The 13,775-nt window shown below is 41.5% G+C and overlaps 1 protein-coding gene across 8 annotated transcripts in view; it reads left to right on the top strand.

Annotated features, from left to right (window-relative positions):
- The window catches only part of shroom3 (shroom family member 3), a 41,959-nt gene extending 29,002 nt beyond the window's left edge, over window positions 1-12,957 (top strand). For 4 of the 8 annotated variants that reach the window (XM_057360459.1, XM_057360456.1, XM_057360458.1 and 1 more), the window contains exons 3-10: window positions 819-953; window positions 2,387-5,375; window positions 6,788-6,849; window positions 7,390-8,166; window positions 8,265-8,612; window positions 10,288-10,378; window positions 10,523-10,804; window positions 10,917-12,955. In XM_057360459.1, the coding sequence (XP_057216442.1) occupies window positions 895-953; window positions 2,387-5,375; window positions 6,788-6,849; window positions 7,390-8,166; window positions 8,265-8,612; window positions 10,288-10,378; window positions 10,523-10,804; window positions 10,917-11,264 (4,956 nt within the window). In that variant the 5' untranslated portion in view covers window positions 819-894 and the 3' untranslated portion in view covers window positions 11,265-12,955. Of the gene's footprint in view, window positions 1-818; window positions 954-2,386; window positions 5,376-6,787; window positions 6,850-7,389; window positions 8,167-8,264; window positions 8,613-10,287; window positions 10,379-10,522; window positions 10,805-10,916 lie in introns of all 8 variants that reach the window. The other 4 variants (XM_057360454.1, XM_057360455.1, XM_057360453.1 and 1 more) reach the window with 2 other exon arrangements.
- Window positions 12,958-13,775: the final 818 nt, after the last annotated feature.

Below are 13,775 nucleotides of genomic sequence, written 5' to 3'. Positions count from 1 at the left end.
TTTTTCCTTGGAATTGTTGCTTGGGCACACCAAGTCCCAACCATTATCCATGACCATTTTTGATAACTCATAAAGCCTTTTTCAACTACTGACTTGCTCTTCAACTACATTTAGCCTGAACTTCAAAAGTAAAAGTTCAGTTCAGAAGCCAAAAATGTAATCGATCTAGAATAGCACTAATATGATAGATTTGATTTACCCAGTCAGCTGAAGGAATCCAATCTTTAGTCTCTTACTGGCATTGTATTACTGGGTACTGATCTCATATCATCCATAAAGAACTTAAGAGGTCATTTCAGTCAGCAGGCTGGTTGTCCATTGTGAGCATGTTTTCAAAGGTCTGGAGAGCAGTAGGCACAGACAGTCTGTTGATCTTTTTTATGAAAATATGCATTATTCCACACTGCTTGAAACCAAAAATGTTTTTGTTCTAGACAATGGTGGCATTAGCATGTTTCACCAACACACTGCAGAACTTTCTACTGTACAACACCAAAAATAGACAATCTACTTCAAATCCTGTATTCTCTAGAATCTGTGACATGGTCAGGACTGAAAGTATTTCTATGCAATGAGAATTTGGTTTTAAGGCTGTGCAACCTGTTTCAGGGGTATTTTGTATCAATCATTGTATGTGGCCCTGATTACTCAAGATCAATCAATCAATCATTTAGCTTTGAAAAGGCATATTTATTCTATCCTATTTTTAAAAAATAAATGTGAAAATGGGGTTTATTACTTATGATGTGATTGTTGCCTGTGTTCTCAACTGTCTCTTTCTTTCTCTCCCCTCCTTTCTCTCTATGTCTCTCTCTCAGACGGAGTGAGGCTGGTTCTCGACCTCATTCCTGGCATTCAACAAAGCTAGGTGAGGGCCCACAGAACTCTGGCAGCATGATGCAAGTCACACAGGGTGGTGTGGGAGTCGCCTGGCACCAGAACTACCACTCCAGGTCAGCACATGCACACATCTGTAGGTTTTTTTAGATAGAAAAACTAATCCCAACAAGCAAATGAACAATTAAATATCCAATATTGGTAACATATTTTCAAGATCAAATTTTGCCTCTCATTGTGTTTGATCAGTCACTATTAAATATTCTAAAAGTGTAAATAGTACTCCATTATGGATAATCCAGCAAAATGTTTAATTCGTATTTTGGGTCATTTTAAAAGATTTAATAAAAATGATTTTGGAGATCTTGGTCAGGAATGGCTATACTAGTATCCCAAATATTCACAAACCTTTTATAGCTTTTGGCTGTGTGACGTAATGAATGCTGTTCCCTAACTTATTATCTTGGTCATTATCACGGTATGTAGACCAGAACGTTCAGGGGCCATCAGTGATGACACTGAGAGAGAAACATTTAGAGTATTTGAAGAGGACCAGGGAGCGAAGGGTCTGACGCAGTATTTAATGAAAAAACATTCTTTGGGATGACACTCCCTCAACAACCCTGCAAATGTTCTCATGGTGATGGTCACTGCGGGCTACACCAATAGCGTACCACATTTTGAGACATGGTGGTCATTGTATAGTGGACTGATCTGTGATTGGCTGATCCAGTTCATAAGGGGGGCTGACTGCAGGGCTGTTGACAATGGGTTGGTGACATCATATTAATTGTGCCAGCACAAATACCAGTCTGATGCCAGCTAACACAGTCCAACTTTCGGCAACCACATACCCATACAAGGGCAGTTGCCTCAGCAGACCTAGGGCATCACTGTCCCACACACAGCACTCACTGCCATGATTTGAACTTCACGGTTATTTAACAGGACAGGGGCTAACCGATTTTTCATGTTATAATTATTCCAAGAAAAGGATAGGGGTGCTTAGGAACGATAGGGATAGGAAAATACAATACAATGCAGTATTCACAAGAACCTTATGGAGCTTGGATCTTGTTGTGTAATCAACACCAAATATTAATGAACAAGGTTGTAAACGCTCCAGACATCAATAGTATCAATTGCATTGTGATTTATTATATCTAATCTTAAATCTTTCTGCTGTATAGGTAAGACACACCGACGACACAAACAATGACCAAGGGCACATGGCCTATTTCTTCAGAAGCAGTAAATCAATGTTTTTGATGTCAGTTCAAGTCCACAATAGCTCAACTAGTTTAGCTACAAGCATAGAATATTATCTAATTTTCCAAGGTGATATTTTACCTTAGTAATAGTACTTGCCCTTTGGTCTATTTACACTTTTAGTTTTTTATCCCCGTAAAATATTACCACTTGTTCATGGAATACTAGTATTGCATTGCATTGTACTTCAGCTACTAGAAATATTCCAGGAAATGCAAACAATGCAACTGTTGTCTTAGCAGTTTCTGTGTGTTCACAGCATATATTTCTTTATCTGCAGTGCCTCCACCACAGACCTATCAGGTTATGAGACGGGATTCCTTAGGAAGAGCCCAGATCAGTACAGTTCCCGGGGCAGCATGGAGAGCCTAGACCACACTCATCCTGTCTATAGCTCCTGCTATCAACTGTCATCCTCCAAATCCTCCAGTAGCATCGATCATCTGCACAGTAAGAGGGATTCTGCATATAGTTCCTTCTCGACCAGCTCCAGTATTCCAGAGTACCTTGCGGCTGCACCGTCATTTAACAAGGAGAGGTCATACTCCATGGAAAATGTTCCACAGAAAGAAGGAATGCAGCAGGCAGATATACGCTATGTACGCACCGTCTACGACCCGCAGCAGGGTGTGTCTGAAGAGCACGATGTCACGTCTGCAGCACTAATGAGAACCAATGAAAGCAGAACAAAGTCTAGAAGTGGGAGCATCCAGGGTATGATCTGTCATCGTAGCAGCAATAGTAGTGGCAGCAGTGGGAGTAGTGGAAGCAGTGGAGGTACCACCAACTCACAACGCCATAGTGCTGGGCCAGTCTGGGATGCAACACACAATCGGCACTCCTATGAAAACCTAAAGGGGGCACCAGCACCTCCAATGCGCAGTGACAGCTATGCAGCGTTTCGCAATCATGAGCGTCCTAACTCTTGGTCGAGCCTTGAACATGCTCGGTCACAGCGGGCACTTCACAAGGGTTCCTGGCATCACTCAAGTGGTTCTGTAGCAACGGCAAAGTCCTCTTTTGGAGCTGAAGGTCAGCTGCACACTGTAATCGAAAAAAGCCCCGAAAGCAGCCCCACCACCAAACCCAAACAGAGTTTTCCTCAGGCTGCACAACCTGGCCGACTTATGTTGCCCACCAGCATCTACCCTGTTCCACCACCTGAGCCGCATTTTGCACAAATCCCAACCAGCAACCCCAGCTCTGGTACAATTTACCCTGCACTGGCCAAGGAGAACAAGCACAACTCTCACACTGACCAGTTGGGTGGATTTGTAAGAGAGGACAGGGTCACTGTTGAAAATGGATACCAATGCAATGGTCCCAGCCTAAGCTCTGTCCAACCCCACATTACAGTACAACCTAAACTTTCTGACAAGGTGCAAGATGACCCTCAAAACAAAACAGTTTTTTATCGGTCTCATTTGGAGCAACAAGGACAGAAGCCTCAAGCACCATCTGTAGCCCAGGAGCGGAGGGACCCCTACACTGCTGTTAAACCAAGAAATGAAAATGACATGGAAGTGTATGACAACTACAGGCCACCCAGAGATGAAGAACAAAGCAAATACAATGAGAAAAACAGCAATCTAGAGACACTTTACTCAGGTGGGAGAGTATCACAAGGACAGGCTGCCCAGATTTACAGAGGAAACTTGGCCCAAACACAAGGAGGGGACCAAATAATAAAACCTTCAAGGCACCACAGTGACTCGAGTGCTTACCAGCAGAGAGGTCATGACCTTGATCACCCCCTTACCAGACTGGAAAATGCACTTGCTGAGGTTCAACGATGTGCCAGTCCTGAGAGTACAGTTAGCCAACACAGCTTCCTGAGTGAGCGTAGCATGTCTGTGCAGGAGAAAGTAAGCCATTTTGAGAGGCAGCAAGTTAAACCTCGCAGTCACAGCAGCCTGGCTCACCATAGCTCTATATCCCGTCCAAGTCAATCACAAAGACCTTCCAGTGCCAAGAGCTCTCTCTCTGGTGTGGAGGACTTGCACAACAACAGCTCTGTCCCTCACTGGAGAACACAGAGTACCTCTAGCAAGACGAGCTGTGACGGACATGTGGAGGTGCAGCAAGATTTGCAAACGAGACGTGGGAGTAGTGATCATGCCCATAAACGCCACCCAAAAGACCCTCCAATTACCCTTCAAAGGAGTAAAAGCACCTTCCAGCTTGGTGAGGAAAATGGTAAAGACTTTCATGGTAAAGGTGACGTTCAAAACATCCTGGGCACTCTCAATGATACATCTTTTAACAGAGATTACAGAGATAGCATTAAAGATGCCCAGTCTAAGGTGCTTAAGTCTACTTCCTTCAGAAGAAGAGACCTTAGTATTAACCCTCCACCAGTGCCAGCCAAACACATGTCTCTGGAGAGGAAAGGTCCCAATACAAGTCCCAAACCTACTACATCCCCTCACACTCCAAAAGAACGACATGTTGTACCTGTTGATGTACCAAATAGAACCTCTCCTCCTGAACTCCCCAGTGTGTCAGCTGTAGGACCTCCTTTTGTGCGGATTTGTGGACGTAAACGATTTACAATGGAACAGAAGAAACGCTGTTACTCTGAGCCAGAAAATATGCATGAAGTTGGAGTGTTGACTCAGGAAAGCATTCAGGCTGAGAGAAAAGCTCAACAGCAGTTTCTGTCAAGTGAAACAACTGTTGCAGACCGGCGCAGGATGTTTGAGCAGGTAATGCATCGTAATGCTGACTCCAGATTCATCTCTTCAAGGCCGGATTTGAAGCAGATGCAGCAAGATGCCCTTGTTGAGTACATGGAACGCAAAACTGGCAGAAGAGTGGATGGACGTCCCAACCGTCCACATAGCACTTATGTACAGTCAGCTTCTTCCATTGACTCACAGAGCCTTACTTCCACTTTAAGTATCTGCTCTTTGCAAGAGCCAGTATATGATAGTCTATCTGGTGGCATTCATAAAACTTCCACCCTTCCAACAAGCATGCAAAACTATTTTTTCCCAATCAGAAGCACTCGCTCTGAGTTTTCCACTGGCCAACAGTCTCAAAGCACAGCAACAGGAACTGAGAAACCCATTCTTAAACAGATCCCAGGACCAGCACTGGCTGGACATCCCATTCTTCAGCACCTGGAGGCAGTTTTTGAGAGAGCCACCTCGGCAAGAAGCTCGGGGAGGTCAGCTTCAGCTGAGGATCTGCTGGATCATAGTGAAGAACGACCAGTTCCTCAGCACTTCCGTTCCAGATCATCTCCATCGGTGGAGAACTTGAATCTGGTAACAAGCATCTTTATATTTACGTCAATGTTTGCTTTGTATGTTCACTTATATTTTGCACAATGTATGTTTTGTGTTCTGGTTAAGATCTTGAAATCAACATTTATGTTTGATCTCTGTTTTTAAACATTTAGTGATTTAGGGGACGGGGTGAACCTTCCTGTGTCGCTGGTTAGATCTTTGTGACATGACTTCATAGCGCACAAAGTTAAACAATAACTTTCTTGGCAAAGCAGATTTGCTTATTTTATCTCCAAGCTTACTCACTCAAAGTGTATTAGCTTCCTTTAGTTGCACATTTGCCAAGGAGAAACTTCCAGTACTTCAGAACAAAATATAATCCATCTTTATCAAAGGAAACGTCCAAACCTTAACAAACTGTAATATAATACTTTTCTATCTACCTTAGGGTTAGGGTTAGGGTTAGTACTGACAGCTTTGTGATGTCTTCTCTCCAGAATTATTTGCATGGGTCAAAATCTATTTCAAATATCTACCCCCATAGATTTCTCAGTAGGATCTGTTACCTAAGCAAACTTTACAAGTCAACCTGGTGTTTGGTTGTTTATGAATGTGTTTGTTTTCATGCATTAATGGAAAAATGCTGTCCTTGGTTACCGATCAGAACAGTTGGTCTGTCCCTCAGATCTTATGAGCTAAGATGGGCAGATAATCATTTCAGTGCCCACTCCTGTGCTCCAAGGGAAGAGGCCAGTGCATCTCACTTCCTGTTTGGTGCCACTGAGCCTGGGCTGCAGTCAGAGATCTGACAGATGTGCAACAGATAACTGCACTCCTTCTGTGCCCGAGGGGAGGAGCTGGAGATAACAGACAAACCAACCGTCATGGTTTTGAAATATTTGGAATGTTTAGGAAAGCCGTTTATCTCTGAGAATAATTATCCTTTATGTAAATAAATGGTTCAGATATGATGATGATCATGTACAGTGGACACACAGAGGAACTGTCCTGTAAATTCCAAGACTATGCAAACATTTCCTAAATTGGCATTGATTCAAGCTGTAATAAAATACCAGTATGATGACTTAAATATTGTAGATTGGATAAATAAGCAACATGAGCTCAAAAGACCACAAGTAAATGATAAAAAGCAAGCACACCATTCAGGTCACAGTTCCTGTTTAAATGAATACAACATAGTTCAGATATGAAGATGTTGCTGTGCCCTCTTGGTTTTATTAACAGATGTTGGTTTATGAGTAATCACAGCATGCCTTGGAGATTAAATTGAATGTAAATGGCCCAATATTCTGCGAATTTGAGGGAAATTTATTAACTTCTTGTTCCTGGTGTGTTTAAATCTTTACCTTATTCCACCTCTTATGGAAAGTGCTGTAGTTCTCCACCTGCTCAAAGAAAACATGTTTTGTTATTTTCTTATCTTTGTTTAGGACTTAATGGCCAGAGACCTTCAAGTGTTAGGTGTTGGCTCCAAGGAGTCCTCACAAAAGAGGTTTGTGTATGTATATAATTGTGTCCAAATAAATTATCACTGCTACAAATAAAGCCATTTGGGTCCACTATATCCACCTGTTTGGATTTGTGGATTTTGACTTTGTCATGGGGGTTACTATTGAAACCCAATCTTTCCAAACTAATTTTAATTCAGTATGGGAATATAAGATATGGCTCATTAGACAATTCATGTTTGTGTTCAGTAGGCTTCAAATGTTTAAAATCAGACATTCATCAAGGTACAGTACATTTGTCTGTTGTGTAGTCCTTTAAAGTGTGAGCATTTCTTTGACTGTTTAAAACAGTTTAATGCAAAATATTTACCTATTTATAGTATTTATCTTAAGTTGAAGAGTTAACCATAACTGGTCAATGACGTTATCAGACAGGCGTCCCACAGTAGCTATTTTTGGGTTTGTTTTGACCAATGTAAAATTTCCCACCAGTCACCGAAAGAAATTGATTTGCATCTAATAAAAACTATAAATATAACACTGATAGCACTGAACATTCAAATTTTATTGTTTGTGCTTAATAGGCTGTTGGAGAATACAGCATCCAAACAGACGTCATATCCAGCATATACAGAAAGGAGTTATCAGCTGAACCAGGGTCCTTTCCAGCAAAATGCACCTGTGCTGAGGCGTGAGCATCAGAGACATTCAGACCGGCCCAGGGCGCACAGTGCATCTGGTCTGGCTGCCTCTGTGGGACTGCCTTGCCCTTTCACTTCTCCAGGCACTGCTGCCACCCTAGACTGGCATAATGGCGAAAGACTGTGTCAGCCCAACCTGGATTCCATTGCTTTTCCAGAAACCGGACCCACAAATCAAAAGAGTCCATCCGGAACACCAGGAGTGGCGAGGCAGAACTCCAACAACTCAAGTACTTCAGACGACACACTGAAGGACTTTCCAAGTTCAGTGGCTCCAGCAACATCAAAGTCCACCCCGTCGCCTCCACACCCTGACAAGGTCTTGGGTTCGGCCGATACTTCCTTGTCTGATCAACTCTCAAGGCCATTTGATTCAAGGCCGGCCACCCTCCCCAGGAGCCCAGTCTCCCACACAAAGCCACTCCCCTCTCTTCGGATATCAGAGTCTAGTCTTCATGATGTTCAGAGTGCAGTTTTGTTACAAGATGATGATGAAGTGTTTTTTGCCCCACCACCTTCTCCTTCACTACGACAGTTACCAATCAAAGAGACAGGGATTACGACGGATTATCCTCCTCCTCCGCCTGCCACATTCTTGGCTGAGGAGGACTTGGGTCTAACAGAAGCTTTACAGTCCCCAAGACCATTGAGGCCCATAAGGTACGACGCAATCCAAAAAATACATTAATCTACACGTTTAACGTGATTTATCCAAGCGTATATTGTTGTTTCTTTATTTGCTGTTCTATTGATTCTAGTGACTCCACGACTCCTTCAGTGACCTCCGATCCCCAGCCCACCCATATCACAGACACCATCAGCATGAAGCATCAACCCGCATCACCTAGCAGTGCCCTTCTAGAGGAGAACAGCGCTCAGATTCTGGGACTTGACTGCCATCTTCTCTCCAGAAGAGAGAGAACTCAAGCCGAACTCCTTGTGGAGACTTTAGCTCAAGAGTTGGTGAGCAAAGACAAATCCCTCACCTCCCTTCTGGAAACCTGGGCAGGTATAACTACCCAGGATCTGATGGAGGACATCTTCCCCTCGCACTCACTGTCTTCCTCGCAACACAACAGGAGCAGCGGCAGTCGTGTGGGTGACAGGTGAGAGTTGAACAGATGGTGAGGGTAAAGCATGGGCCGGATGGAACGAGCAGATAAGCTCATGTACAGTATATAGTGTTACTCTGTGATCAGGTGCTCACATGCACAATAAACACAAGAGCTCTTTGTCTAAGCGCAATCTATTAGCAGTTATATTAGTGATCCGTGGGCATGGCCAATGTTATTACTCAAAGTCCAGAGATAGCACAACAATGCCTTATTCAGAACAATGGTTGATGAAATACAGACACTTGAATTACCATGTTCATTTACTGTGGTACTACAATGTACTTGTACACTATAGTACTACCCTGATACATGTCCAGAAAAACTATTATCATAGCATCCAATATGTTGTAGTATACTTTCATATACTTTTTTTCTATAGTAAATTGTAGAATAATGTTGTAAATTATAGTAATTCCTACATTTTGTTAATGCATACTATAGTGTTTGTAGTATATTAACTAAAGTGAGTTGCAAAACTGTAGTAAATACTGTAGTTTACTTCAATATTTACTACGGTAAGGTTAAAAACACTGTAGTATCCAAAATTCTTCTAACAATTTACTCTAGAAAATGATTGTAAAGTATACTTAAGTATTTTTTGTGTGGGTACTTTGTTTTGTGCCCAATGCACTTAGATCTATGCACACATAGGTGTTTTGTTGTTGTCGTTGTTGTTGTTGTAGAAAAGCATCTGTGAAGGCAATGTCCAATATTTTACACCAACAAAAAATGTATCCTTCTAGCAAAATGACAAAAAAACGGCAGTTTGAGGTGACGATGTGAAGCTCGTGTGATATAGAAAACATTCAGCTCTTCACACACGATAAATCACTAAAATGACATGCATGATATCTGTCCTCGAATATCCCAGCTGTTAAACTTCAGTTTCTGTCAAAGATTTCAGAATGAGTTGTCAGTCACTTCCGTAGTTTATTCAGAAAAATAATTGGCGCGCTTTCTTCTGATCAACGCTGCACTGCACTGACATCTAGCGGCCGAACGTGGAACATACGCAACAAAAGTTGAATATTTTAGTTGGACGTGCAGTGTTGAGATTGATCATAGAAATGCACTATACACAAATAGTGTGTAAAACATTTATTATTATTTTAACATTTTATGTTAATTCGTGCACTGACATTCTGTTTTTTCTATGGTTTAGCCCTGTTTTTTTTGTTGATTAACATTTGCATTTCTAGTTTTACTAGAAATGCCATGGTTAAACTTTAGTTACTGTTGTGAGATTGCAGTAAATTACTTAAAATAAAACCTACAAGCTGTTACTTTTACCAGAGTTAAACCAAACTTTCATGTGGGTATTCAAAAATAATTGTAAAGTAATACCGTACAATTTTGTAGATATCATTAGTAAAGCATGTGAGTGTGGTAATTATTCACTACCATGCAGTGTTATCACTTCATATTTTCTCTGGTTTCTGGATCATTTTCTTTCTGTTGATATTTGGTTTGCAATGATGAGAAATGAGTTTGTAATTATGTGTGCTCTGTTTGACACGGGGAATGTGGATCGTAGCCTCTCTGTCTCTCTCTCTCACTCTGCAAAGTGAGGGAATAAACCCAGTAAACGTGTGTGTGCTGTCGAACATGTCTCATTCTGATCTCTTTTTCACCTCACACTTCATTTGTTGTGTTTGACTTCCATTAGGGCTCAAGATGGTTTGGGTGTACCAGACACTGTTCCCATAAAAATGGAGACAGACCTGGATGACGAAGAGGCTTATCTGCATCAAAAGAGGGTCAGAATCACATTCAGAACCACTCGGCATTATTTCAATCCATCTATGTCATAAACATAACACGTTCTGAATGACTGAGGCCCAAACCTCTCAATGTGTTCTGTTCAACTCCTTCAATGTGCAGTGTTTCTCTCTGTCCTGCAGGTGGAGCTATTGCAAGCGCTTCAAGCGAGCTTAAAGTTGCTGCAGGGGGAGAGAGAGGTTCTGGCTGACCAGCAGAAGGGATTCAGCGCGCTGGGAGGCAGCATGGACGATTTAGTCCACGAACGCTGTAAGCCTAATGAGAAAGAGAAATACTGCATGTTCGTCGGAGACCTGGAGAAGATCGTAAACCTGCTGCTGTCCCTGAGCGCCCGCCTCGCTCGCGTGGAGAACGCTCTCACTGCCCTCAGAGATAAAGAGAATCAGGGGAGTGCAGAAGAGAGGGTGAGAAGAGTTTCATAAACACATACGCACACCCGCTCTGCCTTCTGGGACTTTGAGAGGTTGACTTTAAGTTACCTTGAACCTGACAGTGTTTGTGTGTGTTTATCTGCAGGAATCTCTGCAGTTGAAACGGAAGCAGCTGTGCAGTCAGCACGAGGACGCTCGAGAGCTGAAGGAAAACCTGGACCGCCGCGAGCGACTGGTTCTGGATATCCTGGGGGGTTACCTGAGCGGACCGCAGCTGCGCGACTACCAGAATTACATCCGCATAAAGCCCGCCCTGCTGATACGACAACGCCATCTGGACGAGCTCATTCGCCAGGGGGAGGAGCAAGTGAGAAGACTGGAGGACAGCCTCCCACCTGAATTCCACCCAAAGAGCGCTGACCCCGCCTCCAATACGGGACATTGTTTTAACCCCACTCACTCGCCGCGTCCCACCACCGTGACCTCACTCTAACGGGAAGAATCGAAGAGTGACTTTTTAAAACAATGCACGTGGAAAAGTGCCTTAAACGAAGGATTGACTTTGTGACTTTGCATAATCTTGAACTCGCTTGCCATCATCACAATGTTGAATCTCACAAAGGCTGTCAAGAACACGATCGCTGTGACATCATAACAGGACAATTCCAATTCAAAACCTGTATGCGACTCTTTCTTCAGTGGAACACAAAGAAGATATTTTGAGAAATGTCTCGGTGGTTTTGTGTTCATACGATGGAAGTCAATGGGGTTCAATGTTGTTTGGTTACCTGCATTCTTCCAAATATCTTCTTTTGTGTTCTGCCGAAGAAAGTAAGTCATACAGGTTTGACATGAATGTAATGCAATTTCGCAATGCTAAAGCAATAACATAAAATTGGGATGCTTTCTTGACAGACTTTGTGAGGTTCACAATGTGCCACAGCATTTGGAGGCTTTTGTAACCAGAGACATTGTTCCACATATGCATAATGCATTTACATACTCGCATGAGCTGCACAACACTGAAGCACAAGGCACAGCACAATGCAATATCACTGGCACAGAAATGCTGCATTGTGATTGGTGAATTCCTGCCGTACACTAATAATTTACAGCCTTTCAACAGCTGAGCGCATAGGAACAGATGAACCCTGTGTGACCTCACATAGAGAAGATATTTAACACACATTCTGTATATTCTTCAACGAAAAAACACATTCCTGTTCGTCTGAAACGGCACCTTTACAGCAATAGTGACAGATCATTATTTATGATTTTAGATTTAGAGACACTTTTGTACTCTGTACGTTGCTGTACGTACTCGGAACAATCCCCTTGTGGTTTTAATGTAGATGGTTTTAAAAAGATGATAGATCTTTTACTGAAAACATTTATGGAACGGAACATTTACTGTTTTTGTGGCTTTCGGGTGTTTGTGGTTTTTGGCTGTAATGTGTGAAATCATGACATCTAGAATAATAGTGAATATTTCCTTCAGCTAATGTTTAATGGCACTTAAACACAATATCAATTTCAATGGCAATTAGAAAGCATGATTTCCGTTAATTCACCAGTTTTTATGCGTCTTAGTTTTATCACAATGCACATTCTATACGCAAACTATTTTGCCAACATATTTTTATTTTCGCGGTTTAGTTTTTCAAATGAATGCATAAATGATCTAATCCGTACAACTACACACCCAGATTTGAGATGGTTTTGTATTGGACCTGTAAAGAGGCCGATCTGCAGTTCTGATGTAAACCACGTGATTTCTTTTGTCGGGGCTAATCTGAAGTTTCAGCCAAGCTTCACGCTGTTGAAAACAAAAAGCACAATTGGAAGGCAAAATAAATCTATTTTTAAATACAAGCTCATTATCTGTTGTCTCGTCGTATTTCTCACCTTTTCTTAATGTGTCTTGTTAATGTTTTTGGATAAATCAGAATCTACAGCTGTGGTTAGTACTCCTGATGCTGGTGACCCACATCACTGCATGTTTAGTATTTGTTTGTAAAGCACTTTGAATTACGTTTGGGTATGAATTGTGCTGTATGAATAAACATACCTGTGTCTTCTGTAACTGGTATTCAGTTCATGTCATGTATTTCTCTGTGAGCAAGCTGATCATTTGAATCAGGTGTGTTAAATGAGGCAGACACCAGACAAGTGTGCAGTCCTGTGTCTCCAGCATCTATGGGTCTACGTTTTAGTTGATCATTTCTGTTTTAAGTGTATAAATAAAACTACATCAACATCAGAAATCTCAGAAACACCGAGACTTTACATAACGCACACACACAGAGATTATCACATTACTTTATTTGACCATTAAACTTGAAAGCGTTCACTATTATACATTGTCAGCACACATTCTCCACATTCTTTACATAAGAAAAGTTTCTGATATTTATCAGTATTGCACGTTTTTGTATTTCATGTTGCAGCTTCACAGTTTAAAGCTTTAAAATATGCTACAAATCTGAACTATTGAACTCTTGGATGCCAAAGTGAAACTCGGGTTGTGCTGTCTACTGACTCTTCAGGCATGTTCTAAATGTTTTGCATTTGCAAATAAGGCAGGTAATGAAAACCACGATTTCAAAAAACATGCACGCTTTTGTTTGTACTATTATGCATTTACTGAAAAGATGCTTTGCAACAATAAAACACCTAACATAGAATTTTAATTTAAATAATGATTCATATAAAATGTGGGTTAAAATGAACTGTATATAGAAAACAAAAGGAAAGCTGCCGACCCGAATTCTAAAGAGGATTTACTTGACACAATAAAATTCAATAAATTATTTAATACAATTAATATTCAATAAAATATTCATATAAAATTATATTAATGGGCCAGGCACGTGTGTCCGATGAAACTGTCTATTGTGAAAATATAGAATTTATTCTTGTATTGCTTAGCAACGATGAAGAGAAGCTATCCAGTAATCATGAACGACTGGAAATGAACTGAACTCCATTGGTCTAATCATGATGG

This window comes from Triplophysa rosa, linkage group LG19 (genome assembly GCF_024868665.1).
Source record: "Triplophysa rosa linkage group LG19, Trosa_1v2, whole genome shotgun sequence".
Classification (NCBI taxonomy): Eukaryota; Metazoa; Chordata; class Actinopteri; order Cypriniformes; family Nemacheilidae; genus Triplophysa; species Triplophysa rosa.
This window is presented reverse-complemented; position numbering and strand designations above follow the sequence as displayed.